Source organism: Microtus pennsylvanicus, chromosome X, assembly GCF_037038515.1.
Source record: "Microtus pennsylvanicus isolate mMicPen1 chromosome X, mMicPen1.hap1, whole genome shotgun sequence".
Taxonomy (NCBI): domain Eukaryota; kingdom Metazoa; phylum Chordata; class Mammalia; order Rodentia; family Cricetidae; genus Microtus; species Microtus pennsylvanicus.
Window position 1 is genome coordinate 102,620,451 of NC_134601.1, and position 27,478 is coordinate 102,647,928.

Genomic DNA, 27,478 nt, shown 5'->3' on the forward strand with positions numbered 1-27,478 from the left:
GAGAGAGAGAGAGAGAGAGAGAGAGAGAGAGAGAGAGAACATGATAACTTAAGAAGAGATCCAGAATTTGGAAAGGGGTTCATGGGACATGTTGGAGAAGAGAGAGGCAAGGGCAGGAGATACTTAGATGTAGTCTGCAAGCATGCATTTCTAAAAAAATGAGGTGTTTAAAAACACAGTAATTATCCTTACAAGTGAAAATATTATTCACATGTTAACTAAAACAACTAAAATTAAATACCATTTTTTCATTTAAGATGGTAATAGGAGAAACTATAGAACAAAATAATTTTTTGAAACATAAGCATATGCCTTTTCATAATACTTTACTTCATCCAATCATTCTCATGTATCAAATTAACATAAAATTGCAAACATGATTCAATTGTAGCTACCTGAAGCATGAAATCAATAAAATAAATAATGGCAAATAATGATTTAGAAATTTCTTACTGCTAACAAACAAAAATATCACAAGACACTTGAAAAAGAAATGTGATAAAAGGTATCAAATACAGATTACTAATCATTTATTTAGATGTTGGATTTATAGTTTTATAAAGTGGACTGTAATTTTGAAATTGCATCCTTAAAAGTATAGAGTTAAAGAAAGAAAATGTTCCAAAGGATCCTGATTTTTTTTCTTTTCAACCATGAGGGAATATATTAAAAATATAATTGGTATCATTGATAAATAATGAGAAAATTTCAGAATATATTTTATACAATTCCAATAATCAGAAAAAGAAGACTTTTATTTCTATTTGTAAAAACAAAACTCATAAATTGAACAGACAAATGAAAAATCATTATTCCCTAGAAACTTAGGTGTCTTCTCTTCCTTTGCAGTGACATTTCATTTACACTTAATCTTAAAAATGAAAATAACCTGCTAAATCTCTTAAATATACTATCAAGTTCCATTGTTTAAAATAGATCTCAACCATGTTAATAATCGTGCTATTTAGAAATATCCTTTTCTTTTTTATTATCTGATAGTTTTTACACTTGCAAAATGAATGTTCCTTGTTTTTAACCCATTCTCTTTCATTCCCTTCTCTCTCTTGCTGTAAACCTTCTCAACTGCTTGCTCCCTGCTCTCATTCCTAATGTTTATATTCTCTTGTTTTCTGACTGTCACCAGGTAAGTTTTTCTGCCTTTGAGTAGGTTATAATTACTGTCACATTTCTCTTGGACATGCTTGACATAATTATTGAGTATATCCTTGTGGATTTCAGTGAATTTTCCAAATACTTATAAAATATCTGCTAGGTAGCCTTAATATCTTGAACATTGCAGGAAGGAATAGAGGTAGAAAATGACAGCAGAAAAACACATTTAAAGTAACAGAAGTTTCAGGCAATTCAATCAAAGAAAAAGAAATTTCTTGGTGTTTACTATTGTCTTGTATATTTTAGATTAGCAATTTCTGTGGGAGTTATTTTGGGGGAAAATATCCCCCATATAAGACGTATGTCAATACAGGTGAAATCTATCGTTCCTTGAAACACTCAGAAACGATTGTTTGATACTGAAACCTTTATTTTTATATGTAGAAATGTTTCATATTAAGGTTCAATAATTGAAATCTTAAAACGTATGTAAGTTTATAATAGAAAACTGCACACCTCATTATCATACTTTCTTAGAAGACATGATGTTGCCTAACTACAATAAATGACGCATGATCTGATTCTACTCTTGCATCTTCTGTAGCTAAATACGAGCCAAAACATCAAAATACCAATAATCATTTTAAATTGAAAAGTTACCCATTGTTGGAGTAACACTCAAATAGACTTAGTGCAGTGCTACCCTTGTATTTACTTTGTTGGGTGACAACAGCCAAAATCTCCACTATCTGCATTTCCTTTGTTTTGGCCCCTGCATTTGTCCTTGTCCACCCCAATCTGGAAGTGTGTGTGTGTGTGTGTGTGTGTGTGTGTGTGTGTGTGTGTGTGTTATTGGATTTACCTAAAATCAGGAAATCAGATTTAATTGGCAAATACTTTATCAACTGAGTTATATTCCCACCATTAAATTGTTTAATTTTCATATATATTCTAAAACGGCGACCCTTTGTGAGCATATACATCAAAGAATTAGGCTGTCAAAATAAGCTGTTCCAAATCATTCACAATCAAAAAGTGACTGTTTACATCTTATGTCTGTTTAAATCCCTAGTGAAATCATAAACTCAATCTGATAGAGCAAAATCTGTAATTGTGACTTTATTTTTAACTCCTACTAGAACATAATGACATCAGCAAGTTCACATTTGCCCCCAATCGACTGTTTAAACATTTTATAATTTCAAAACCTAAAATTACTTGAGGGAATGCAGGACTTTGACATATGATCATAATGTAAAGCACTATAAACATGTAGCTATTTAAATATAGTTACCTGTGTCTTGTAAATTGATAAAAAAGTTCTTCTAGTTAGTTGATCTATTACATATATGGAATTAGAAATAGTGAAATAATAAATCTAAATTCATTTTCAAATGTACACATACAATGTAAGTTCTACCTGTGTTAACTATGTGTAGTGAGTGGTTCTCAGCTATTTCTACTGTTTTCACCCATTTTCAATAGGAGTGATGTAACAACCAACACAGAAAAATAGTCAACAATAAGTGAAGGGTCGCTCTGACCTTCATCAACCGAAACCGTTAGACAGTTATCAGTAAAGTCTTTGCAAGATTGGTGAGAAGTGAAATATAGAGAACCCAAAATACCAAACCTAAAGAAAAAAATATCCTCGGTTATTTCAGAGTACTCAAAAGTGTTTCTAAACTTTCTGCTGACTGAACGTACCCTTACTTAGTAGTTCTGAGGTGCGGTTTTTATATCTGAATTCTTTTTAATACCTGATTTGATTTGTAAACACAAACCTTAATGCTCCCATATATTGCTATAGAAAGTTAAGAAATACTTATTACATTTGTGTTTTGTGATGTTTGCCATTAATACAATTGTATATATATTTTTTCAAGACATGGTTTTTCTGTTTAACAACCCTGGTTGTCCTGGAACTTGCTTTGTACACTAGGCTGGCCTTGAACTCAGAGATAGCTGCCTGCCTCTGCCTCAGGAGTGCTGGATTAAAGGCGTGTAGCACCAGTGCTGGACCAAATGGATTATTTTATTTGTATAATTGCTTCAAAGAAGTATTTAAGGGGTTTGACATTTTAAATCTTAGTGTTTTTAAATGGTCCATAAGTCTAAGGTTTTACTACCTAGAAGATATATTTCTGCATCTAAATGAGGCTCTGTGTTTTATTTGAATCAATTTATAATATATATATATATAGCACTAGGCAGCTGAAACATTTCAAATGGTGATTTTTAATATTACTATTTGAAATAAAATATACAGGACCACTTGTGCTGTTTTAAGGATATACTTTTATGATTAAAATTGGTTAAGCTTTGTTTCTATAAACGCACATCACTAAATACGAGGGACCATACTTTTCTAAAAGGTAGATGTCAAAGTTACTGTGTTCTATCTAATGATGCTAGACAATTGCTCAGTGGAAATAATAATTGGGGCACTTTCTGAATGTAAACGTGGAAAAGTTAAGCATATTCACCTATATATACTTTTATGTGCAATAAGACACAAATGTCAGAAATTTGTGACAAAACATATATCCCCACATAGTTACAATGGTTTTATACACGAGGCTCTCAATTTAAACTGAAGAAAAGGAAAGATGTATTTTAAAATTCTATTTAGTAGCAAAACTAGTAGTGTACCACACGGTGGAGACAGACACTCACAAATCCCCAGGATCGGCATCTCTCAGATCTAAGCTCTTATGTAAATGAATAGCAACCACAAAAATACTACACACGCACTTGTTTGTTGTCTTGTTTTTGTTTTTTTTTCTTTTTTCTGGTTCTTGTTAATGAATTATAACAAGAATGCAATTTCTGTTGAGGAACACAAAGCCCATTCATTTTTAAATTGTTATCAAACTATTGACCCGCATTTAAGGAATCACATTTCAGTCTTTTTTTCTGCCAATATAAAGCATTCAAATCCATTCCCACCACAAACACAAACTTCAGAGAATGTAATTTTGCTGGCATTCTAAGTGGCTCCTGTGTCTGGAACGCCGTTTAAACTCTTGTTTCACAGACTGTTTCTGTACTCTTCAACTCTGCCTTCAACAGGTGCTTCAACTGAGATTTTAGGAAATGCTACCCTTCAAGGAAATCTAGTACATCATAGCTCTTTTACAGAATAAAAAAAAATATTTGCAGTCATGGGCAAAAGAGAGGTTGGGATGAAATAATGTTCAACAGTTTGTAGGTGTTTTGTATTCTCCAATGTTACATATTGTCATTTACATAACAGGGGACTCCGTTTCAAGAAATATCTTTAAAAGTTAAGTTTAACCTGGAAAATTGATTTGAATTTGTTTGTCTGTTTGTCGTGCCTATGAAATGTGCTGGAGTAAAGGAGGAGCATCAATTGTGGCAGTGGGCAACCAATGACTAGTCCAGCCTGAGACACACACCATAAGTGTGAGCATGCCCTTGAAACAGCCTATAGCCTCAGAACCCAGAGGCTGGGTAGTCCAGAGACCGAGGATAGAACCAAACATGACTAGAGAAAAAAAACGTTAATGTAATAATGCCTAATGATATTCTGCTATTCCCTTAGGTTAGTACCTAGCCCAGTTGTCATTAGAGAGGCTTCCCCCAGAAACTGATGGAAACAGATACAGAGACCCACAACCAATCTCCAAGAATCCTACTAAAGAGAAGGAGGAACGATTGTAGGAGCAAGCAGGGTGAAGAACATCAGAAGAAAACCCACAGAATCAATTACCCTGGGCTCATAAGAGCTCAGGGAGATTAAATTGACAATCAGGGATCCTGCATAGATCTCACCTTGACCCTTTTGCCTATATGTTAAGCTTGGTTTTCTTGTGGGCCTCCTAAGAGTGTGAGCAGGTTATTTGACAATTGCAATGATGTGGATTCCATAAAGAATGCATTCTTCTGAAATTTGCCATACTATGAAAAAAATCTTATCATCTACCCCAAATGCCCAGAGACTTCATTTTTTAAATGTGGACATTGTGGTAAACTACTAAATGCTAGTATGTGTCACAACAAATTGTGATTCAGTGCAGTATAACAGCATTTATTGCCAAGATCTACAAATCCTAAATTTTAAACAATTATTTGCCTTTTAAGTAAAATGCTCCTAGAATTTCTGTAAGTAAGGTAGAAGAGGAACTATGGGAATTACACATCACTTTTTAATACCTCATACATCATTTCATAGAGATATTAATTATACTTGGTTATTATGTATATATTATGTATGGTTATTATGTATATATATTATGTATATATGTATATATTATGCATATATTATGTATGTGATTTTTACAAAAGCTATTTACTGTCCTAACACATAGCACAGGTTTAAAAATTTTAACTAATGATACACATGTGATTATATTTACATTTGCATGTTATTTAAAAATGTAAATTTGCGCAGGGTGGTGGTGGCGCACATCTTTAATCCCAGAACTCAGGAGGCAGTGGCAGGAGGATCTTTGTGAGTTCGAGGCCAGCATGGTCTACAGAGTGAATTCCAGAACAGAAAGAGCTGTAACAAAAAGAAACCCTGTCTCGAAAAACAAAAACAGATATTTGCCGATTAAAATTCTTACCATATGAAATATGTTAGGGTATGGAATTTACTTAGTTAATTCCTATAAATGGGATTCATTTTTACATTAAATATCATTTTCCAGAAAATGCAATTAAAAGTAATTCATAATTTGGGTTGAAAGCATGGGTGTATGTGAGTTTCTGCACATGAACACATCCAGTGTGATTAATAGTAACAAAGTGAATATTTATTTCTACAGTGTGGTTAGCTACTTGTAGCATATGAATATGAAATCAGAAACAAATTTTAGAACTTTGATTCTCAGCATACAAAATAAGTATTTGAGACAAATGATTGGGACTAATGTTTAAGAAAAGAAAAAATTATTTCTGTGCCATGTTAATTGTTATGGTTCCACTCAAGGTTGACTATATTTCTGAAACATTTGTGAACAATAAATATCAGATATCTTGGTTTTCATTATCTCTGCTGGAAATTGGTGTACTGTAAACTTTGAAAAGTAAATCTCAGCACTGTAATACTGACTTCTTTAAGCTCTTACTTCAAAATAGACAAATGAGTATATGAAAGGAAACCTCTTCATGCTTAATTAAATAACACGTAAGTATGAATGTACAATATCCCACTGGAGTAAAAACATTAAGACTATAAAAGTAAAAACAATGCTTATTTCCAGTTTGTTATACTTACCTGGGCTTCCTGAGGCATTTGAGCTGCATCCACCTTGTCAGCAATATAAGCTGTCAACTGCTTGTCAATGAATTCAAGGGACTCCTGAATTAAGTTTAAGGATTTTTCAATCTCTTGGGCAGACTGGATACTCTGTTCAAGCAACTTTTGTTTCCTCACAGCCTAGATAGAAGAAGAAGTAATAGTGGATTATTGAAATGTTAACTCTTAGGAGATTTTCAGCAATTCCTATCACACAGACAACAAAGAAACTAGACTCTTTCACGATCACCTTTTTGTACGACAGATTGCGTAGCTTTCTGGTACTCATTCAGCTCTGCTCACATAAAGAAAAAGAAAAGACAAACAACATCAACTTAGTACACAGGATCAGGATCAGAGGTGTCTGCAGAAAAAAGGTCACAGAATCTTGCACATCAAAGGAAGAAGGTGAAAGAAAACATTAGCCAAATCATCTCAGTTGTTACATTCTGCTGTTCTCAGGCTGAGTGCTCCTCCTGATCTTATTAGATAGTTCAAGAGATTTGGTTTACTTAGAATAGGGTCACCGTCATCACAATCCAATTCAAGACAGATAATCCACTTCCACCACCAAGACACATATACAATCTGTTCTGAATTGGCACCTATTCGAAAAGAGAAATTAAGATAACCGTGTGTTCAAGGATTTGTTTTGAATTCAGTTTTTACTTTGCTTTGTATGGTTGTTTCCTCTTTCCTAGTTTCCTTTATAATTTGCATTATGAAAACTGTACAATTGAATAATGCCACTGTTGAAGTAGAACAAATAGTCACCAAACTTAATATAGCTGTAATTAAATGTGAACAGGCTAACTTAACACTTTCAACTCTTAATAGCATGGTGAAGAGATTGTAAGGTCTACCTTCCAAGATCTAGTGACATTTAAAAGAATCCTTCTAAGGTAAACTATAAGGCAAAAAATTTATAAATTTCTTAAGCCATCCACAACATATAGCTTAGGACTGATTGTCATAATGTAGTTCTGATAATTCTCCTTTCCAAAGTTTGCACTAGGATTTCAAAATGTTCCTGGGTTTTATATTATACATATGTGAATAAACACACACATATACATATATGAGAAAAACATATATGAGATGTTACTATTGTTTGATAAAGCCAATGTAGAACATTCTCAAGAACAAATTCATAAAAGATATCTGGAAAAGAAAAAAGTAGCTAGGAGGCTGTATGACTACTGCTCCTACACTTGGTACTTTCTAGGACCTGTTATATACCACTCCAATGTTCTGTTTGAATTTTTAAAAATATCATTGTTGGTTCATTCCCTTTTTGTTATTTACACTTGAGTATAAAATGTATGAACTTCAAATTTATATTTTGATGTAACTAGATCATGTCCTATGATTATATTTAAATCCCATTATCACCCCCTCATCTTCTCCCTTTCTAATAACAAAACTTTATATATCTACATTGCAACATTTTGATATTTGTATGTGTTGTGGAATATTTAAACTGGTCAACTTAAAATAATACATAATATAATTTTCTAAATTAATTTATTAAATATAAACCTAATTTTCTTTATATTCTCACAGTCTCCATTATTTTAAAATTTGCATTAATATATCACATTGTAGTTTCCCATTAAGAGTGTATATTTACTTTGGATTCTTAGTGCAAATAAGGTAAGAGATTCTGTCTACCTAGTTCTTTACGGAGTGTCAGCTCCCAGAGCAACACCTTTGTGCATGGTTAATGAATGCTATAAAAGTTTATTTATTTAATGACAAAACTGAAAATTTCAAGCAGCTGAAGAATGGATTTATAATGAAAATAGGGACTAAAATGTAAGCACTAATTAAAAGATATTACATTTGCAGTATAATCCTTCCTTATATTATGTTTGTATTAAAAGTATAAGAATAAGTATAAGAACATTATATGAAGCAACCTTTAATATATTTCTATTAAAATATTCTAAGATTGATTAGTGAGACCTTGTCCAGTGCTCTAATTCAAATAATTCTCCTTATTTCAGTTAAAACAACAACCAAGTTTCTTTCCATAGTGATTCAAATAACAGTGCTCATAGTTATAATGAGAGCCTCCTGCAAGGTAGTAAAGACTGTCAATGGTAGACAGAGTTCCTTCAGACAAGCGGATCTCTAACTAATGATACAATGGCAGCATTGTGACAGGCGGCTGCAAAAGTCTTCCAATCATAGAACAAAGTAATTGTCTGATCAGTGTTTAAATGTGGCTCATTCTCTGAAGACAAATTCAGCATGCTCCTCAGTGCACATTTATAGAATTTTAATGTAATTGAAAAGGATATAATGTAGCAGAGTTCTAAATCTTATCTCTGGATTTGAATTTATGCTTCTAAATATAACTTTACTTTTGCATTCTTGAAATTAAAAGGTCAGTATGACATAGTATGATTTAAAAGAAAACGTCAAAGGATCTGAGGTGGGTTGTTTCTTAGTCTAGTCTAACAGACAGCCAATAACAGAGTGAGTACATGGATTTTTTGATTATCTCAGGCAGTGCAGTGAAAGACTTGATGTCAATCCAAGCTTTGAACGAGTCATGGCTTAAGCTGCTTTCTATTTTTAAACATCTTATTAGGCAGACCCCAAAAGGATGCCAGACTGTGACTTTTCAGGACTCTATGAAATGCTTGACCTGCTATTAGCCTGAGTGGAATTAGTAGGAACTCCTACAATGACTAACTGTTGCTTTAAAATATAATTTCATAACCTTAGCTAATTCATTCCGCAATAACAAGAATTATAGAGATCAACAGAAATAGCAAATATTAAGGGAGTTAGAAAAACATTAAAAGGCTAGTAATAAAAAGTATATGAATGTGAAAACAAAATCTTAGGAATGGCTGTTAAGAAATGAAGAAACATTAGTACAACTTTTTGCAAATTAAAGATAGTGCAAAAGAAAATATTTTTTAGAACTTCCTGCTATTTTAATGTGCTCAATATAAAATAAAAATTTTTTCAAAATAAAATTTTGTGGTTTGTTTTTGCCAGAAAATAACTGTAAACTGATAATTGTTCAGATTCTCATGCAGTTCCCTGTTGTGTAACAGTATAAAAAACAATTATGATGCTCCATTGCACTGTAAGAGCAGAAAATAAAATTGGGTGGAAAGTTGGGGATGGATACAGTGATGAGCTGAATATTAGAGGCAATAGAAAGAGGAGTGGGGCATGAATATAATCCAAATAATTTTGTATAAAATTCTGAAAGAAAAATTTTTTTTATTGAAAAAAATTTCTGCCTCCTCCCAGCCTCCCATTTCCCTCCCCGTCCTCCCACTCCTCTCCCCCTCCCCCCATTCCTCTCCCCCTCCCTCTCCAGTCTGAAAAACAATCAGGGTTCCCTGCCCTGTGGGAAGTCCAAGGTCCTCCCCCCTCCATCCAGGTCCAGGAAGGTGAGCATCCAGACTGGTTAGGCTCCCACAAAGCCAGTACATGCAGTAGGATCAAAACTCAGTGCCACTCAGGATAGTGTTTTCTATTTCCATCCATTTGCATGCAAAATTCGAGAAGTCATTGTTTTTTACCGCAGCGTAGTACTCTAGTGTGTATATATTCCATACTTTCTTCATCCATTCTTCCATTGAAGGACATCTAGGTTGTTTCCAGGTTCTGGCTATTACAAATAATACTGCTATGAACATAGTTGAACAAATGCTTTTGACATGTGATAGAGCATCTCTTGGGTAAATTCCCAAGAGTGGTATTGCTGGGTCGAGGGGTAGGTTGATCCCGAATTTCCTGAGAAACCGAAACACTGACTTCCACAGTGGTTGCACAAGATTGCATTCCCACCAGCAATGGATGAGAGTACCCCTTCCTCCACAGCCTCTCCAGCAAAGGCTATCCTTGGTGTTTTTGACTTTAGCCATTCTGACAGGTGTAAGATGGTATCTCAAAGTTGTTTTGATTTGCATTTCCCTGATTGCTAAGGAAATTGAGCACGACCTTAAGTATCTTTTGGCCATTTGAACTTCTTTTTATATAAGGAACTCTGGAAGGATAAATTGATTGAATGAAACTACTAAGAATTAGAATGAAAATGTATTAAAAATATGATGATATATTATTCCAAAGTAGAGAAAATTAAGAAAAACAAGAACCAATAATATTTTACAAAACATCACTTTTAAAGAAATGGTATATCTCATATATTTATTAGATACAACACAAAATATGTAATATTTATCCTTTAGTAGAGAGAAGATAAGCTCATGATTGAAAATACATCTGGAATATGAACATTTTATCACTAAAGTAGTATATTATTAGAAAATTATAATCTATCATTGCTATATAATACAGATTTCTAGTAAAAACATGTTTATTATGAATATCATATTCTTACATATTAAGGTACATATATTGCCCCATAAAAGTAGGAAGAATGTAATCAAAGTATGAGCAGATCATGGATTATTAGGGAATATTATATTTTCAATCATAGGGAAAAATAGAAAATAAAATCTAAGTTGCTTGTACTAAAATAATATTAAAAATAATTTTATATAAAATTCCCTATTCATACTTGTCCTTCATTTCTTTGTTGCACTATACATTCATTATACACATGCATACACACACACACACACACACACACACAGGTTACAGGGCCAGGTGTAAGAGTGTTTGTCTAGCATGTGCAGGTCACAGGTTCAATTTCCAGCAAAGGAATGCCAACCACATTTATACCCCAATGAAAGTTAAAATACATGTCACCCTATTCTGAATATATAAACATGACAACAGTATCAGCTGTTCACTTTTCTCCATTTTCTTTCATTCTTATTTTCTAGAGAAATTCAGAGTATTGTGAACCCAGTGACTTAAAAAAAAAGACAATAGAAATGCAGATCAGAAATTCATTACTCTTCCTTTTCAGGATAAATCTTGAGGTAAAAAATAGGAAAGAGAATTAAAGCAAACGTGAGGTTGGAATTTTAAGCAGAACAAAGCAAGAATTAAGTCTTTCTTTCACAGATACGGGAAATAACTAGGATGATACCGACCTAGGATACCAGTAACAAATATTAGGTAAATAACAATTTGAGGTAAATCAGATTGAGGTATTTACAACAAATTGGCAATCAAAATGTGTGAGCTAAATGCATGTAAAACCTGAGAGGGCTTGGGAAAATATTCTAGGAACTAGAAAACAATGTTTAGCTGCATTTTTTTTCCTGGATGGGCTCTGCTTGCTGGCAGCATGCTTTAGCTCCTTTAAGAGAAGTCTTCCTGATTCACCCATAGCAGGGGGAAAAAAAAAAAAAATTATAGTTTAAAAATGGTGATTTCCTGGTTTGCCAGCATGAATGTCTCTGACTCTTTTGGGAGGTCTGGCTATGGAACATTTAAATAAGATTTGTGAGCAGAGTGCTACAACTTACTTAATGGTAATATAGACACACTGTGTGCCTGAAAACTGTGAGCATGGCTTGCACTAAACAGACCTCTGCCCTACTGTGTTGGACTGGGCAGAGCCAAAAGTCAAAGCAGCCTTAGTCTTAATAATGATACTTAGCATTTTAAGAAGAATTTCTGGTCAGAAAATAATTACATATATGCAATAAAGATAAATCCAGATGGAAAAGACCTCTGAATGGGTCACAATGTTGGATAAATACACATAGGCTTGGTAGAGAGAATAAAAATAGTATAGAGAGTTATTAAAAAGTAGATGATTTTTTAAAAAATGAAACAAAGTCTTTAAAGTGACAGAGTACAAAAAGGAACAAATAAAAATAAGCCATGTAAAGATGGAATATACATACAACTTCTAGATTATGTATATTATTGTGTTTTCTTTGAATTTTTTGTCTGCAGAGAAACATTTTATTCTGAGGACTGCTAAGATAAACCAACCTCTATATTTTAAAGATATCTTGTTTCCAAACTTTGGGTCTAAGGATTTATTACTTTGGAAAGAGTTTTTGCTTTTGTTTCCACAGAGGATGAGAACCTGTGGATTTATTCCAGGCTAATGTGGTTTGATCGACCAAGATCCCCCTGAAAAGTCACCAAAAAACTTCCAAAATGATTTTGCCCCCCCCCCAAAAAAAGCAGGAAGCAGTTTGGAGAGAACTATGCTCAAATTCCCAAATATTGCTGATAAATGTTTGTTTACATTTAAAGGAGGACAAGCTATCGATATGAATACTTTGCATTAGTATGGATCTTGGTTTATTGATACAAATTTAAGGTCAGTTTTGGTATTTGTATATTTCTGCTCTTGATTAATATATGTTTGTGTATTTCATTTAAAAATACAACGTACAATTAAGAAATATTGGTTAGTAGATAATCATCTATAATAGTCAAGCTTATAGTCATGTTAGTTAGGTTTTCTAGATATATAGAGATATATTTCAGTTAGATAGGTTATTTTTCAAATCTTTCAGGGACCTTCTGAATATGGCATTTAAAGTGTTTTAATACTTAGGACTTTTCATGACATGAGACACATCTGTTCCTGGCAGCACCAATCTACTTCAAGAGGATGATGGGCATTGAAGAGGCTTGTTAAAAAATTGGTTAGCTTTTTGTCCAAGACTCTGATCTTATCTGCACTGCTTGATGATATGCTGTATGAACTGGACATGCAGGACTCACAGAGAAATGACTGCTGGACTTGCCTAAAGGAGAAACTATCCTTCAGAGTTTTTACTTCATGAAAGAGACTGCCAGAATATGCTGCCAGGACACAAAAGAAAGTGACTGACAAACTACCAATATAGGCAGTGCTGTCTTAGAAATTTCCTGTTTCATGGAAAAGTCTGCCATATACTATGAGCCTATAGGCTGAAAATGGATGCCCCAATGGTACAGAAGAACTTTGGGTGACTCTCCAGGTAGCAAGATATCTCTGTCATTTCTAGAGTTTTGGAAGTTGCCTACAATGTACTTTCTTTTTACTTAGGTAATATTATATTCTTCTCGAGTCTTTGATGGAGTTGAAGAACAGATAGTTATAGTTTTTGTTAGATATAATAACAGATAATGTAGATATACATATTCTAACTGTAATTCTTGCTTGATAACTGTTTTATGTAATTTTACTATGTTAAAGTTAAAACCTTCCTTTTTATTTAAGCTGAAAATGGGAGGCAATGTGGAATTCCCCTCTGTATGTTGTGAATACCATTGGTTAATAAAGAAACTGCTTTGAGCCTATATAAGAGCAGGGCAAATAGAGCTAGGGCACAGAAAACTAAATTGAATGCTGGGAGAAAGAAGGCAGAGTGAGGGAGAAGCCATGGAGCCACTTTCAGAGACAGACACATCACAACTTTGGCCATTAGGCACAGCCATGTGGCGATACACAAATTAATGGAGATGGTTAGTTTAGGATAGAAGAATTAGCCAGAAATATGCTTAAGCTATTGGCAAAACAGTATTACAAATAATATAGTTTTTATGTGGTTATTTCAGGACTGAGAAACTGGGAACAAACAAGTGACCTCCTACAACAAATTTTTTTTCCTCATACAATATATTTGAAATTCCATAATCCATGAAAATAAGAAGATATGATGAACTATTGATATACCAAATACAATCCATTTTCTATTGTTTGTCACTCATAAAGAACAACTTAGAAATTTATACTCTCTGGGTAAGACTGGACACAATGCTTTTTGCCTACTCAATTTTATTTAACACATAAAAAATACATCTATCATGGTCTCATTTTTTGAAGGAGCTTCAATGGATATAACTATCAATCTTGAAGATAACTGTTTTCAGGCAATATAATATATATCCTTGACAACCAGGAATGGTAGTATTTTTTTTAAACTAAACATAGAATACTTTTCTGGATAATATAGGCCCATAATAGATTGAGGCATTTAATTTACCTTGAAATAAAGCACTACTGTTTATATTGGAATCAATGATCAATCGATATGGAATATGTTTCCTACTTAGTGATATATCTCTCAGTAAGTAAAAATTTCCCTCTGTACTGGGATTATGGAACCTTTAGCATAATTTCTAAATGTAAAAGTAATGATATTTATTGATCAAAATACTCCAATGATTTCTATAGTTTTGCAGACAATTAAGAATAAGATGGTTTATAGATACTGCTTAATAATATCCTAATTAACTACATCACATTTTAAAGCTTTAAATGCAAAACAGTAAATATGTACACTCTTTTCTATTTAGGTAATTGCAAATCTTTCAAGTATTTTGCCCACTAAAGGCTCCAATGAAATTTTGTAGATTTTTTTTTCAGGGAATGTGGCTATTGTGTTTCATTTAGATGGAATGTGCAACCTGAATAGTAGAAACAAGATATAGGAACCGGATCATTTTCCTTTTCCTTTCTAAGCTTTCTATACATTGCGTGAGTTATAGACTGAAATTATGAAAACTCATATGTGGTCCTGTGATGATGGTGATCCCACAAGCTCTGGCAAAGCTGTTTGTCACATTCAGTCTCTGCTAGAGACCATACCTACCTGGCAAAGAATACTTTTATAAATATGCAATCTAGTTGAAAGGCAGATAAGATGGTCCCAAACCTCATTCTTCTTTATTCTCCTACCCCCAGAGTTTTCATATCATCTATGTATGGAATTGACAGCACCATCATTTTTCATATGAGTGAAAGAGTAATCAGGTTTTCAGTTGTTTGAAGACCCTTGAATATAGGATCAAACAGTGGTAGTAATTACAGAATTAGTTTAAAATTAGATGAAGGACAATATCTATAGCCATGCATAACTGAATTATCTTCCCAGTGGAGAATGTTCCATCTGGATTATAGCTTGCATGGAAAGAGAAATCACAATGAAGACCAGAGAAAGATTCTTTCAATCCTATTAATGTTTGGCTGTGGTTTACTATAAAGAGTTCGTTTTGTGCCAGGAGGGCTATACAGCTATGAAGGACAATCACTTTTCCACATGCTTGGTTTAATTGTGCAGAAATTGGAGATGAGCTATATTAATAGAAATCAGCGATCACCCAGCTGTATTGAGCTGGTCAGAAAAATGTTAATTGCCCTTAGTGGGAGTGAATCTTAAATAATTTAATATTAGACAGCCTTAATCTCTTATGAGTAAAATTATTGACTAGTGTTAAAATTAATCTAAATAATCATCAAAACCTGTAGAAATACATTTTTAAATTACATTTGTTAATCAAGATTTTTTAAACTAGAAAATGGAAGTTGTAAAGAGAATACATTTATACTACTGCATGGAACTGCATGATTTCTAAAATTGAGAGTTGAAAGAAAATATATCTCAAAAAATAATAAATACTGTCTTTGAAATTTTCTGCTTCATGGAAAAGTCTACTGGATACTATGGTCTGTAGGCTGAAGATGGATACCCCAATGGTATAGAAGAACTTTGGGAGTCTGTCCAGGCAGTGAGATGTCTCTGTCAACTCTAGAGTTTTGGAAGTTGTTTACAATGTACTTTCTACTTATTTAGGCAATATTATATCCTTCTGGAATCCTTGATGGAGTTGAAGAATTTATTGTTATAATTATAGTTTTTTAGTTATGATAAAAGATAACACAGACATAAGTATTGTGACTATAATTATTGCTTGATAATTATTTTGTTATATGTGATTTTAATATGTTAAAGTTAAAATATTCATTTTTATTTAAACATAAAAGGGGAGCTGATGTGGTATTCCCTTCTGTATGCTATGAATACAATAGGTTAATAAAGAAAGTGTCTTGGACCTATGCAGGGAATAGAGGTAGGTGGGGAAAACTAAACTGAATGCTCGGAGAAGAAAGACAAAGTAAGGTGAAGCCGCCAGAGACAGACGTGCTGGTAGGCCACTAGCTTCATGGTAAAATATAACATAATGGAGATGGGTTAATTTTAGAGGTAAGAGCTAGTTAGCAATACACTTAAGCAATTGGCCAATCAGTCATTAATTAATACAGTTTCTGTGTGATTATTTTAGGTCTAAACTGCCAGGATACTGGGAACCAACAAGCTGCCTCCTCCAACATTCTTGGAAGACTGTTTACTGTCTAAAGGCTTGCAGCCCAAGTACCTAAATTTGGATTCCCAAACCCATCTAAAAGTTAGACTCCATAGCACAGAAAGGTTAGTTATCCTAAAGCTTCCATAGTGGATGGGTGCAACAAGAATTGGCTTAAGTCTTGGGCCTGTATCCTGCCTTTCATAGTAGTAAACAATACAAGAGATCAAATATTAAAGCAAATTCATTTGAGCACAAATATGCAATGCTTTCTTCTGACCTCCACATGTGCAGTGATACACACACGTGCACGCACACACACACACACACACACACACACACACACACACACACACTCAATCACATATGGAAAAAGTAAGAAGAAGAAAGAAGAAGAATGAGAAAGAGGAGGAGGAGAAAAAGAAAGGAAAGTGTAATACTGTTAGATTAGAAAATGTCACTACTGGCATTAGAACAAAAATAGTATAAGGCAGAGTACTACAAATTTTGAATATATCAATAAGGATCAAACAATTATTAGAAACATAGTAATATAGAAGAAATGAACGTTTTCTGATATTTTTATACTTTTGATGGTAACTTATTAATACATCTGTATTTTAATGATAAAAACTGATCTTAAAATAGTTTCATTCCTTTTTCTTTATGTTTATTTCTTTGAAACATAGAAATTACTATAAGTAAATGTTACTCTATATATCCTTCATCTACTTTCCTCTTTAAAAAGTAGTGCTTAATCGTAAACTACACCAAATCTCTCACACATAGCTCAGGAAATATTTCAGGAGAGAGGGTAGAAAGATTATAAGAGCTGGATACTAGGGATGAAGGTGGCAAAACAGTATCATCTGGTCATAACAGAGCCATTGCTATCAGGAATTCAAAGATTTTGGTCCCTGCACAAGACTACACAAGCCCAATCAGTAAAAACCTCAGCATAAATGAGAAGGAGCTAACAAAGCTCAACCTTTAGTTGAAGGACTTTGGAAGCTGTGGTAGGAAAAGTAAGTTTTTCTTCAGAAAGTGATTCCTGTTTAGTTGCCTGTTCTCAATTGATAAGAGTATGCTCAACCACATAAGGAAAGCACTAATTGGACTCATTGAACTAGGAAAAGAAGATGTAAAGTTGAGAGGAAGATGTATAGGAATGAAATGAGAATAGTTGATATGAGTAATTTTGGAGTTAATAAAATTGTATACAAGTATAAAATTCTCAGTGAATGAATAAAAAGAAATATATTATTTTAGTGTGTTTTGCTTAAATATTAAATAAAAGATTTGATTATTAGACCTCAGAAATCTACAAAGTAGTTGACAGAAAAAATCTATTCCAAAGTGGCTATGGGTATTTAAGTTTTAAGAAACAGCTAAGTGTCTAACTAGAGAATGGTATTTTATGTTACATGAATTAACTGCTAATTCTAATTCTGGAGGTAATAAGTAAAAATTATAGGCAAGTTTTCTTTCAATAAAGATGAAATCTCTAAAAACGATTCTGAAGTGGCACACACATAAAAGTTAAAAGGAATTTATCAAATTAAACAACTGACTTAATTTTTAGTTGATTTATCAGTACCTTGCTCAGCCATCATCAGAAAAGCTTCCTCCTGCAGCAGATAGGAACAAATACAGAGTCCCACAGCCAGACATTCTATAGAGAATAAGAGACCTTGGTCCTAAATCTGCCCCTCAGTGTTCAGGGGACCCCTACAGAGGAGGAGGCAGAAAAAGAGTAAGAGCCAAGGGGCATGGAGGATGCCAAGAAAACAAGACTCTAAATCAACATGAGTGAAGCTCATATGAACTGACAGAAACTGAGGCACCATTTACGGGACCTTCTTGGGTTTTCACTGGGTCCTCTGCACACATATATGGCTTGAAGTTTAGTGTTTTTATGATTTCCTGAGTGTGTAAATGAGTGGGTCTCTGATTCTTGTCCCTTCTCGTGGGCTCTTTTCTTTCTCTTTGTCTTGTTCAACTCCAATGTGATTTTCCCATGTTTTACATTACTATATTTTATTTTGTTAATTTTGTTTTTGAGACAGAGTTTCTCTGTGTAACAGGCCTAGCTGTCCTAGAACTCACTTAGTAGACCAGGCCAGCCTAGAACTCACAGAGATCAGCCTGCCTTTGCCTCCGGAGAACTGGGATTAAATTTGTATGCCAACACTGCCCTACTGTTACTTTTTAAATTATTTTCTCTTAGAAGCCTGTTTTTTTCTAATGAGAAAGGTAGTGGATCTGAATGGCAGGAGAGATGAGGAGAAACCCTGCCATATACCTGTCCTTGATGTTTTTCAAAGTCAGGACCTCTTTTATAATAATTACTGTTATAATCATGTGGGTGTATATGAGTATGTGCATATAAGCACAACCTGCACAGTCTGTAATGTATACTTCATTGTTTCTTGTACAATCATTTACACTGTTGCTCTATTTACAATAGCCTGGAAATGGAAACAATCTAAATACCCTTCAGCTGACAAATGGATAATGAAAGTGTATTAATAATATTTTTATAGTATAGCATAGTACAGTATAGGATATTATACTGAGATATAGAAAATGAAACCATGACATTTGCAGGTAAATGGATGGAAGCAGAAAAGATCATACTGAGTGAGGAGAACCAGACTTAGAAAGAGACATGCTATATATGCTTAATCATCTCATTTCCTAGCTCTGAACCATTGAATCATTCAGGTTATATAACCTGAAGTAATCATAGAAAACAGAAAAGTTAAGAGTCTTTGGGTGGGGCTTAATAAAGAAGAAATAATAGTATGTAAGTAAGAGGAAAAGTGAGGTGGGAAAAAATAGGGTGTCTCTTGTTATGGAGAAAGGAGAGAAAAGGTAAAAATAGCAGAGATGTATGAAAAAGTATAAAGCAACTCAAAAATAAAAGGAATAATTTAAAAATATCTTTAATAAAAGTTAAGTCAGCATCCAAATACGCACACACGCATTTGCACGTGCATGTGCACACACGCACACACTTCAGACACACGTCCTTCTAAGAGGACTTGGTTTCTGGAATCAAAAGGTATCATGGAAACTTTCAAAGGAGGTAATTACCAGCATTCCTACTGAGCTATGATGCCTATGAATTACAGCAATCAGCATGACAAGGTAACCTAAGGATGCAGCATTGGCCTGAATACCTTGATGGTAACCATCAGCCTCTCACTGATGAACCACTGAATGAGAAAGGAATTGCGCCTAGCTTCGGAAATCTAACCAGCTATCCAGGTCTAGTGAAGTTATGAGCCTAAGAAGGGAATCTATTGCTGCCATTAACTAAACCAGCATAATCCCTAAGTACATTATCCATAAATGTCCTTTACCCACGGATAAGCATAGTTATTACCTTTCAAAGGAAATTCCCTTTACAATATATGGAGATGGCTACTGAAAACCATAATCCAAATTCAGTGCTGTGGAACTGTAGAGTGATACATCTACAACAGAAATCCTGCTTCCAAGGTGCAAGGATCATTGTGGAAGAGTGGGTGCAGACTGTAAGAGCCAGAAGAACAAGGCGTTTGTTGGGAGACTGTGTTTCCTGACTGTGTCAGGAGTGCCATATAATGTCTCACCGACATGGTTGTTGATACATGACTTGAACTGATGCAACAAAAGTAGATATGCTGACATGGAAGGGGGAGAGCTCACACAGCCACAGACCTACAAAGAACTATAGGCAACTAGGAAATGCTGAGAATATGAGAACTGGTCCTTTCTACTGGAGAGTACAGCAAATGGTTATCCAGTACTAACTGGGAGGCCCTGACAAAAGGCACACACTCAGTTTGCATTCCTATTCCTATGCACTGAAGAACTACTTGCTCAGTGGTGTCACCACTCCCAGTGGGACATGTCCTTTCCAATTAAACACTAATCAGGATAATGTACCCATAGACTTGTGTTCACACCTATCTACTTGAGACATTTTTTTTTCTATTGACGTTCCCTTTTCGAAAGTGACTCTAGCTCGAGTTACATTGAAAAAAGAAAACTAGGAGCATAACTTTAAGTCTATGTTTCCTGCATTTAATGGTTAGACTATTTATTATCTTTACATATATCAATATCTGTATTAATATTATTAGAACTAATATAATATTAATATAAATGGCTTTCTTCCCTCAAAGTGTAGTTACTAATTTAAGTTATTACAGTAGCAAGCATAGTGTCTACTATCCTGCTAAACACTAAGTCAGCTTGAACCCAGATGTTCATCCTAACAGCCTGCTTGCACAGCAAAATTTTTAGAAGGATATTAATTTTATCTTAATAATAAAGATCCATGGTATGTATTATGCTGTTTTTCACAAAGAAAGAAAGATCACACAAAAAAATAATCCCAGATGATGTTTCTATTATTATTAATGGATTAAGTCTAATAGGGAAAAAAATCTCTTTTGGAAGAAAACAAATCATTTTTGTTGGTAGATTATCTCCAGTGAAATAATTAACCAGTAACATTGTATAGAAATGGGGTTAAGTTATTCTGGATACTTTTGAAAAGAATTAAAAGTGTAAAAGCAATAAAACCATAAAAATAACACTTGAACATGCCATCCTTTGTATGTAACTCAGGCAGTCACATAGTAATGTATTCTAGAAGAGCCCCTACTTAGTCTAAAGTTCTGCTGTTTCTGTCAGAAAATTATAACATTTTGAACATTTGCTGTTTGTACAAACTCCTTAAAGTATGAACCTGATCTGATTACCATAATTTAGGGAAAATGATGAACAGATAACAGGCTAAAATAAGAAGGTAATGTAAATCGGATAATTTAGAGAGAAAATAATATGTAGAATTCACATGAAAGCTACAAGGACATGGTGACATATTGAAGAATATCAAATGAGAAATTTCTGAATATTGCTATAATTGTAAGACAGGATTCCAAAGACTATGCTCTTGGTTTTTTTAGACTATAATCAAACACTTCTTGGAGACAATAAAGATAACACAACCAAGATTATATATTCCTTTGAATCTTTAGGTATACATTTGTTCATGGTTCTGATTAAGGAAGTATTTTAGAGAAAACTGTGAGATGCTTAGAAACGGACTGTTCTCACTACATGTGATTTTACTGAAGGAAAAAAAAATCATGATTTGAATCGGAACTCTTTTGCTGTGCACTTTGCCTCTGTAGTGGCTCTTTTACAATGGAGATCCTGTTTTAAATACGCAGTGACACCATGTTTTTGTTCTACTACCTATTGCCTCCTCACATGTTAGATTCATGAGCCTAAACCTTGTACAATTCCTGAGAGATGGAGTTCACCATAAATGAGTTATTTTACTCTTACTTCTTTCCTCGTCAAATTACCTTGGCCTAGTCCAAATTTTATTTTTTTTCTTTCCAAAGTAAATCTTTTTATTATTGTTTGTCTTTTGTCTTGCAATGACTTGATAGTCTAGGTCAAATATGTCTTCCTATTGCATCTTCCGTTGACTGAAAACTTTCTGAAGGTACCAGCGTTTGCGAAACTAACCAGTCTCCTTTCCCCTCTTACTTGGTTTGAATATCCAGACAAATGAATAACTCAGAGTAATTGCAGATTATTAGTACTAATCAGAAACAAATGCAAATATTTTATAAGGAAAAATATCTTCCTCTTAGACTTAGTTGAAACACGATTAATAAAATTACTTAAGTCTGATACTTAGACTTACTTACTGTCAATTATCTTGATTTACTGAAAAAAAATGACTAGATTTATTAGGGCGACAGAAGGGTCAATGCTCATGGGTAGATTACCTGTGATACTCTTCTCTATATCTTATCCCCTGCTCTTAAATGTTTACTTCCACATTTCTTCTAGTGAGGATGTTTCAACCCTAATCTATTAAACATTTTCCTGTGCCATACCACTCAAGGCATGTTAAACGCTGTAGCCTGCTGCTTCATGGCACCGCAAGTTAACATCCTTCCTGCATTTTTAGATCATAAAATTTATTTCAGAAAACTAAGTTGGAAATAAGTTTCAAACTATGTGTAAGTAACATCAAATAGACTAACATAAAATTGAGACTCACTGAATAGCGAGCATTAATATTATTATCATTATAGCTTAATGTTTTAAAAAATTAAATCACAAAGCACATTTTTTATTTTAGAAAGAGGGTTTTGTAACAGAATTAAACCCTGTATTTGATGCAAAGCCAGTTCTTTTCAGTGTGCCTTGAATCGATATTTGCCTTTCCGGTCTATTTATCCTAAGCAAGATGTAACACAGAGTGAACAATCTGTCATAATTACCTGGAACAGCTAAGAAGTCTCTGCAGCTATCTATCATGATGGTTAATACTAAAGTAGCATTAACCAAATATGATGTTGTTTCTTCTTTTTTTACTCTGCCTCTTACTTAGTTTCAGGTAAAAGACTATAGACAGAGACCCTGGGATTGTTCAGTGAGTGGGTCAGGGCAGTTGCCATAAAAGTCTATGATGGGAGCTTGATCCCTACAACAAACATAAAAGTAAATTGAGAGAAGCAACTGCACAAATTGCCTTCTGATCTCTACTTGCATGTTATAGCACGTAATTCACACATGCCATTAGAATATAAATACATAAACTCATAGGCAGATATGGAAAAGATAGAAATTCTTATCAAAGATTAAAAAAGATAACTATTTTCATAAGAAACTGTAAAGGCTTTGGATTTCTGAACATACAATTAAAATATTTAAAATTATAAAACATATCCTTTTAATTAAACATTCCTAATAATTCTATTGTAATATATTTATTGTTCATAGAGAAAGATGTCATAGTTATTTTAATGAAAATATATCATGTATGCTGAATATATTCAACATTCTTTCTCCTGTTTCTAATCTCTTCTCTTCTTTTAGTCCCCCATAGCTTCATTTAGTCTTAATTCTTTAAACTCAAGATCTAGCTTTCTTTAAAAGTTGAGAAATAAGACAGGAGTAATCAGTGTCCCTGCATTAACACAATAACGCTAGCACTTGTGAATGTGATGCCAGAGAATTATGAGTTTAAGCCCCGAGTGATCTGTAAGGCTAAATCGTGTTTCAAAGTGAAAAAAATGTAAATAATAAAATGCTCATGGGCATAGGTTCCATGTACAAAGATATTTGAATCTAAATGCTCAAAAATCTTGGCCCACTTATTGTTTTTGATACTTTTGCCATTTGCATATAATAGGTATCCCCAAGATTCCATATCATAAAGAAATTTGAAAACAGAAAGAGAATATGATGTCAGTTATTTTGAATAGTACTGAGGTCTTGATAACCAATCAAGTATTACTACCATCAGTAAGCATTTTGTTGCATACTAGAACAACTTAGAAATTTTGTCACTTAAGTAGAAAATAAAGCTATAGTTTTCTTGATGTGCCTTGGTATGATTTTGAAGCTGATTTCTGGTTTGTTAATCATCATTTAGATTGTTTCTATAACTATAAAATATAGTATATGAAGACTGAAAGATGCCTTTAAAATTATTGAAATAATTTACTTCTTATTTGAGTACAACTTTACATTTTGGAATTAGGAGTAGGATAGAGCACACCCCTTTTAAGTATTCATAGGCAATAAAAATCCCTGGCTGTATGATTGATTTTACAGGCAATTGAGTGTTACCTTATCTCTGCATAATTGCAGCTATAGGAAACATTAGGTAGGCAATAAAACCTTTTCAAACCTCTGACATAGCATTTAATTGAGGAGAAAATGGGGTAGGGCTCATCTTTGGATGGAAAAATATTTTGTTTTTAATGGAAAATATGCTTTTCTCTATTCACAAAAATAATGACTTAAAAACAAATTTATGATTCTTGACTATAATTATTCTTTTTCTCTGGCCATCAAATAATATATCCTGAGTAGATATCCAGTGACATTATCCAAAGAATAATACAATTGATACTGTTAAGCAATTCTCAATTACTTAAGTAATTCGCAATTTCCATTCAAGTGCCCAATTTATACTCTAGAATCTGGGTTTTAAACTATCAGTTGGTCAAAAAGACAAAAAATAAGATTCTGTGGGATACCAAACCCCAACTAATATATCAGCAACACAATTTATATATGCAAGGGCCAGTAAAAAACATAAAAGAGGGAACAGAAAGATTATAAGAGCTGGAGGAGCAAGATTCTTGTAACTAGATAGTGTCCTTTAGGAAAGACAGTGAAAATGCATCCACAAAATCTCCACAATATGCTTGGTGATCAGCATAATTAGAATACCATATGACATGCCAATATTGACAGGGAAATTTTAACATGGTATCACTTTAAATAAAGAGTTATAGCTGGACAATGGTTGATGAAAGTGGGATAATTAATATCATCTATGACTGACCTCTTACATACGATGTCCAGTCCAAGGTGTTAGCACAGGACAAATGTGCATACAATGCTAAGTAGACTAGTAGGTTATATATACATGCATACACATACCATACATATATAATGCACACATATGTTATACATATATGTACACATATTTATAATATATAATAATGTTAATTTGTATAGCTGCCATAGATTTCAGATAGAGGAACACAGACAAACTTGAACGGGGAGGGAGCAGTGGTGCAAGCATGGTGTCTTTTGGTGAAGTCTTTAAAGTGAAAATTATAAGAAAACATTTAATTTCACAACATATTAAATATCAGCATCACAGATTTTAAGGATATTATTTCAGAAAGAATATTGCTTTAAACAAAGTACCAGATATTCTTATTTGCATTATCAAATATCAAATAACTACAGGGTTATTATTGGTTTGATATATATATATATATATATATATATATATATAATAAACACAGTCATTACTTGTAGTAGTTTCAAGTTTATTTTGCAGATATATTTAGTGTTTTGATAGCACTCTGTTTAATTGATTACTGAGGCAAATATGGAAAATACCTAATGTGAAGACTTAGAAAACAGCCTAGCGTGATGGCACATGCCCTTAATCCCAGTGCTTGGGAGGCAGAGGAGGGTAGATCTCTATGAGTTTGAGGCCAGCCTACTCTAGGGAGCAAGTTCCAGGGTAGCTAGGGTGGTTTCACAGAGTAACCAGTTTCTTGAACCCATTCAAATGCTTGATAACTTGTAAGGAGTGCTTTCTCAATCCTGTTACAGATACATTGAATTTGTAAGAGCATACATGTTTACTACATTTAAAATTGTCATATATTTTATATATTTATTTTTATTGGCTTTCCTACGCTTGTCTTAATTAACTATGGTACACACATATATGTACACAACTATTTGTTAGAAGGAATGCACTCTGGCATACAAACCAGGCAAAATTTTTAAAAAATCTTAACATTTATTAAATATATATTTTGATCTTGATTCTTTATCTAACACTTTTAAAGAAATATTTTCTCACAAAAAATTCTTTGGAAAAATATCAATATCACACATGAGGATATGGAAAACTTAAACTGTTACCCAGGATCAATTGATTTATGCAACCTAGGTTTGACTTTTGATTATTGATCCGTATTTGCTTGTCTATGTTTGCCTTAATGTAACAGTAGGAACATATGTTATTTTATGTTTGCTTAGGAAAACCATGCCATGTATGTGAATCCTCATATATGCTTACCCTTTAATTATGTATAATGTGGTGATTTGAATAGGAATGGCCCCCACAGGATCATAGATTTAAATTTTTGGTCACCACGGAGTGGCATAATTAAAAGGTATGGCCTAGTTGGACTCAAAGCTGACAAGCCCTTTCCTCCCCAAGTTGTCTTGGTCATGATCTTTCATAACAGCAACAGGAACCGTAACTAAGTAAGACAGCATAGTATAACATAATTTATTGAGTTAACATGCTATTTGTTCTTGACATGTCTCGGTTTCCTGCTAAAAAACACTTTTTTCCTATGTAAATTGGGAGCATGGGGATCTTGGGGGAGGGCTGAAGGGGAGGAGAGAGCAGAGAAAAATGTAGAGCTCAATAAAAATTAATCAATAAAACAAAATACCATACTTTTCATGTATTTCTAAAAGGAATGAAAGGCATGCCAAAAGAATTCAGTCACTTCTCTAAAACTGAAGGCTGAAATAAACTGAAATAATTTTTCATTTTATTGGAAAAGACCATGTCTGTCTGGCATGCATTTATAAAAGGTAAACAAAAGAGATTTCCCACTTGTCTCCATACCTCTTCATGTAGTTCCCTCCAACGAGAATTAAATGTCTCAAGTTCCTCATTGATTAGTTCATCCATGACTCCTCCGTCTGTTAGGGTCTGTGCCAATATGCGAATCTGATTTGGGTTATCTTCTGAATGTTGCATCAAATTTTCAAGAGACTAAAACACATTTTCTATAATTAATATTTCTCCTTTTTCTAAGTTTTCTAATTTATGCACAAAGCTCAGCATTTTCTCATTTACATACAATTAAGACATTAGCAGTGTAAAGCAACATTTAATTTGGATAATAAAGCATGAAGGAGCACTCTAAAAATGGGAGGATGGCTTTTGATTTTTCACTGACTTGTCATTATTTTATAGACTGTAATTTTAAAACATGACACTTTCTTAGGGATGACCTTTGCTCTAAAACGTGAAAAGGTAAAGTGCTCAATTTCTCTCTCTTTTTGCTTGTTTGTTTTGTTTTGATTTGGATTTTTCTTTGTTTGCTTTTGTTATGGTCAGTGACATGTAAATAATGTGATTCTTCTGAAAATATGTGCTGTAGCAGCTCATAAGCCGTTTCTTCTCAAAGAAACTCCTTCACTCTTCACATATTTTCACATTGACATCTTAGGACTGGAAGTAGATAGAAATGACATGAAATTCCTTAGTGCTCAGAAAGAGACAGCAGACAGAAATCACCTGGGGATTTTGGCTGGACCATTGTCATTTCTGTGTGATTTTCTTTGTGGTGTGAAGCGTGTGTGTGTGTGTGTGTGTGTGTGTGTGTGTGTTTGTGTGTGTGTTTGTTTGGATGTATGATTGTGTACATGTATATGTGTGTGCACTGAGGAAAGATGTTTCCTTTCATTTTGGGGGAAGTTTGCTGCCAAGTCATTTCCTGGCTTCCTATTATTTACAGCTTTCTAATCCTTAATTGAAAA

The 27,478-nt window shown here is 33.6% G+C and overlaps 1 protein-coding gene across 8 annotated transcripts in view; it reads right to left on the reverse strand.

Moving 5' to 3' along the window:
• Positions 1 to 27,478, reverse strand: part of Dmd (dystrophin) — a 2,313,977-nt gene that overhangs the window by 1,294,856 nt on the left and 991,643 nt on the right. For all 8 annotated transcript variants that reach the window (XM_075957213.1, XM_075957212.1, XM_075957218.1 and 5 more), the window contains exons 29-30: positions 26,559 to 26,708; positions 6,356 to 6,517 (exon numbers count right to left, since the gene is read on the reverse strand). In XM_075957213.1, the coding sequence (XP_075813328.1) occupies positions 6,356 to 6,517; positions 26,559 to 26,708 (312 nt within the window). The remainder of the gene's footprint in view (positions 1 to 6,355; positions 6,518 to 26,558; positions 26,709 to 27,478) is intronic.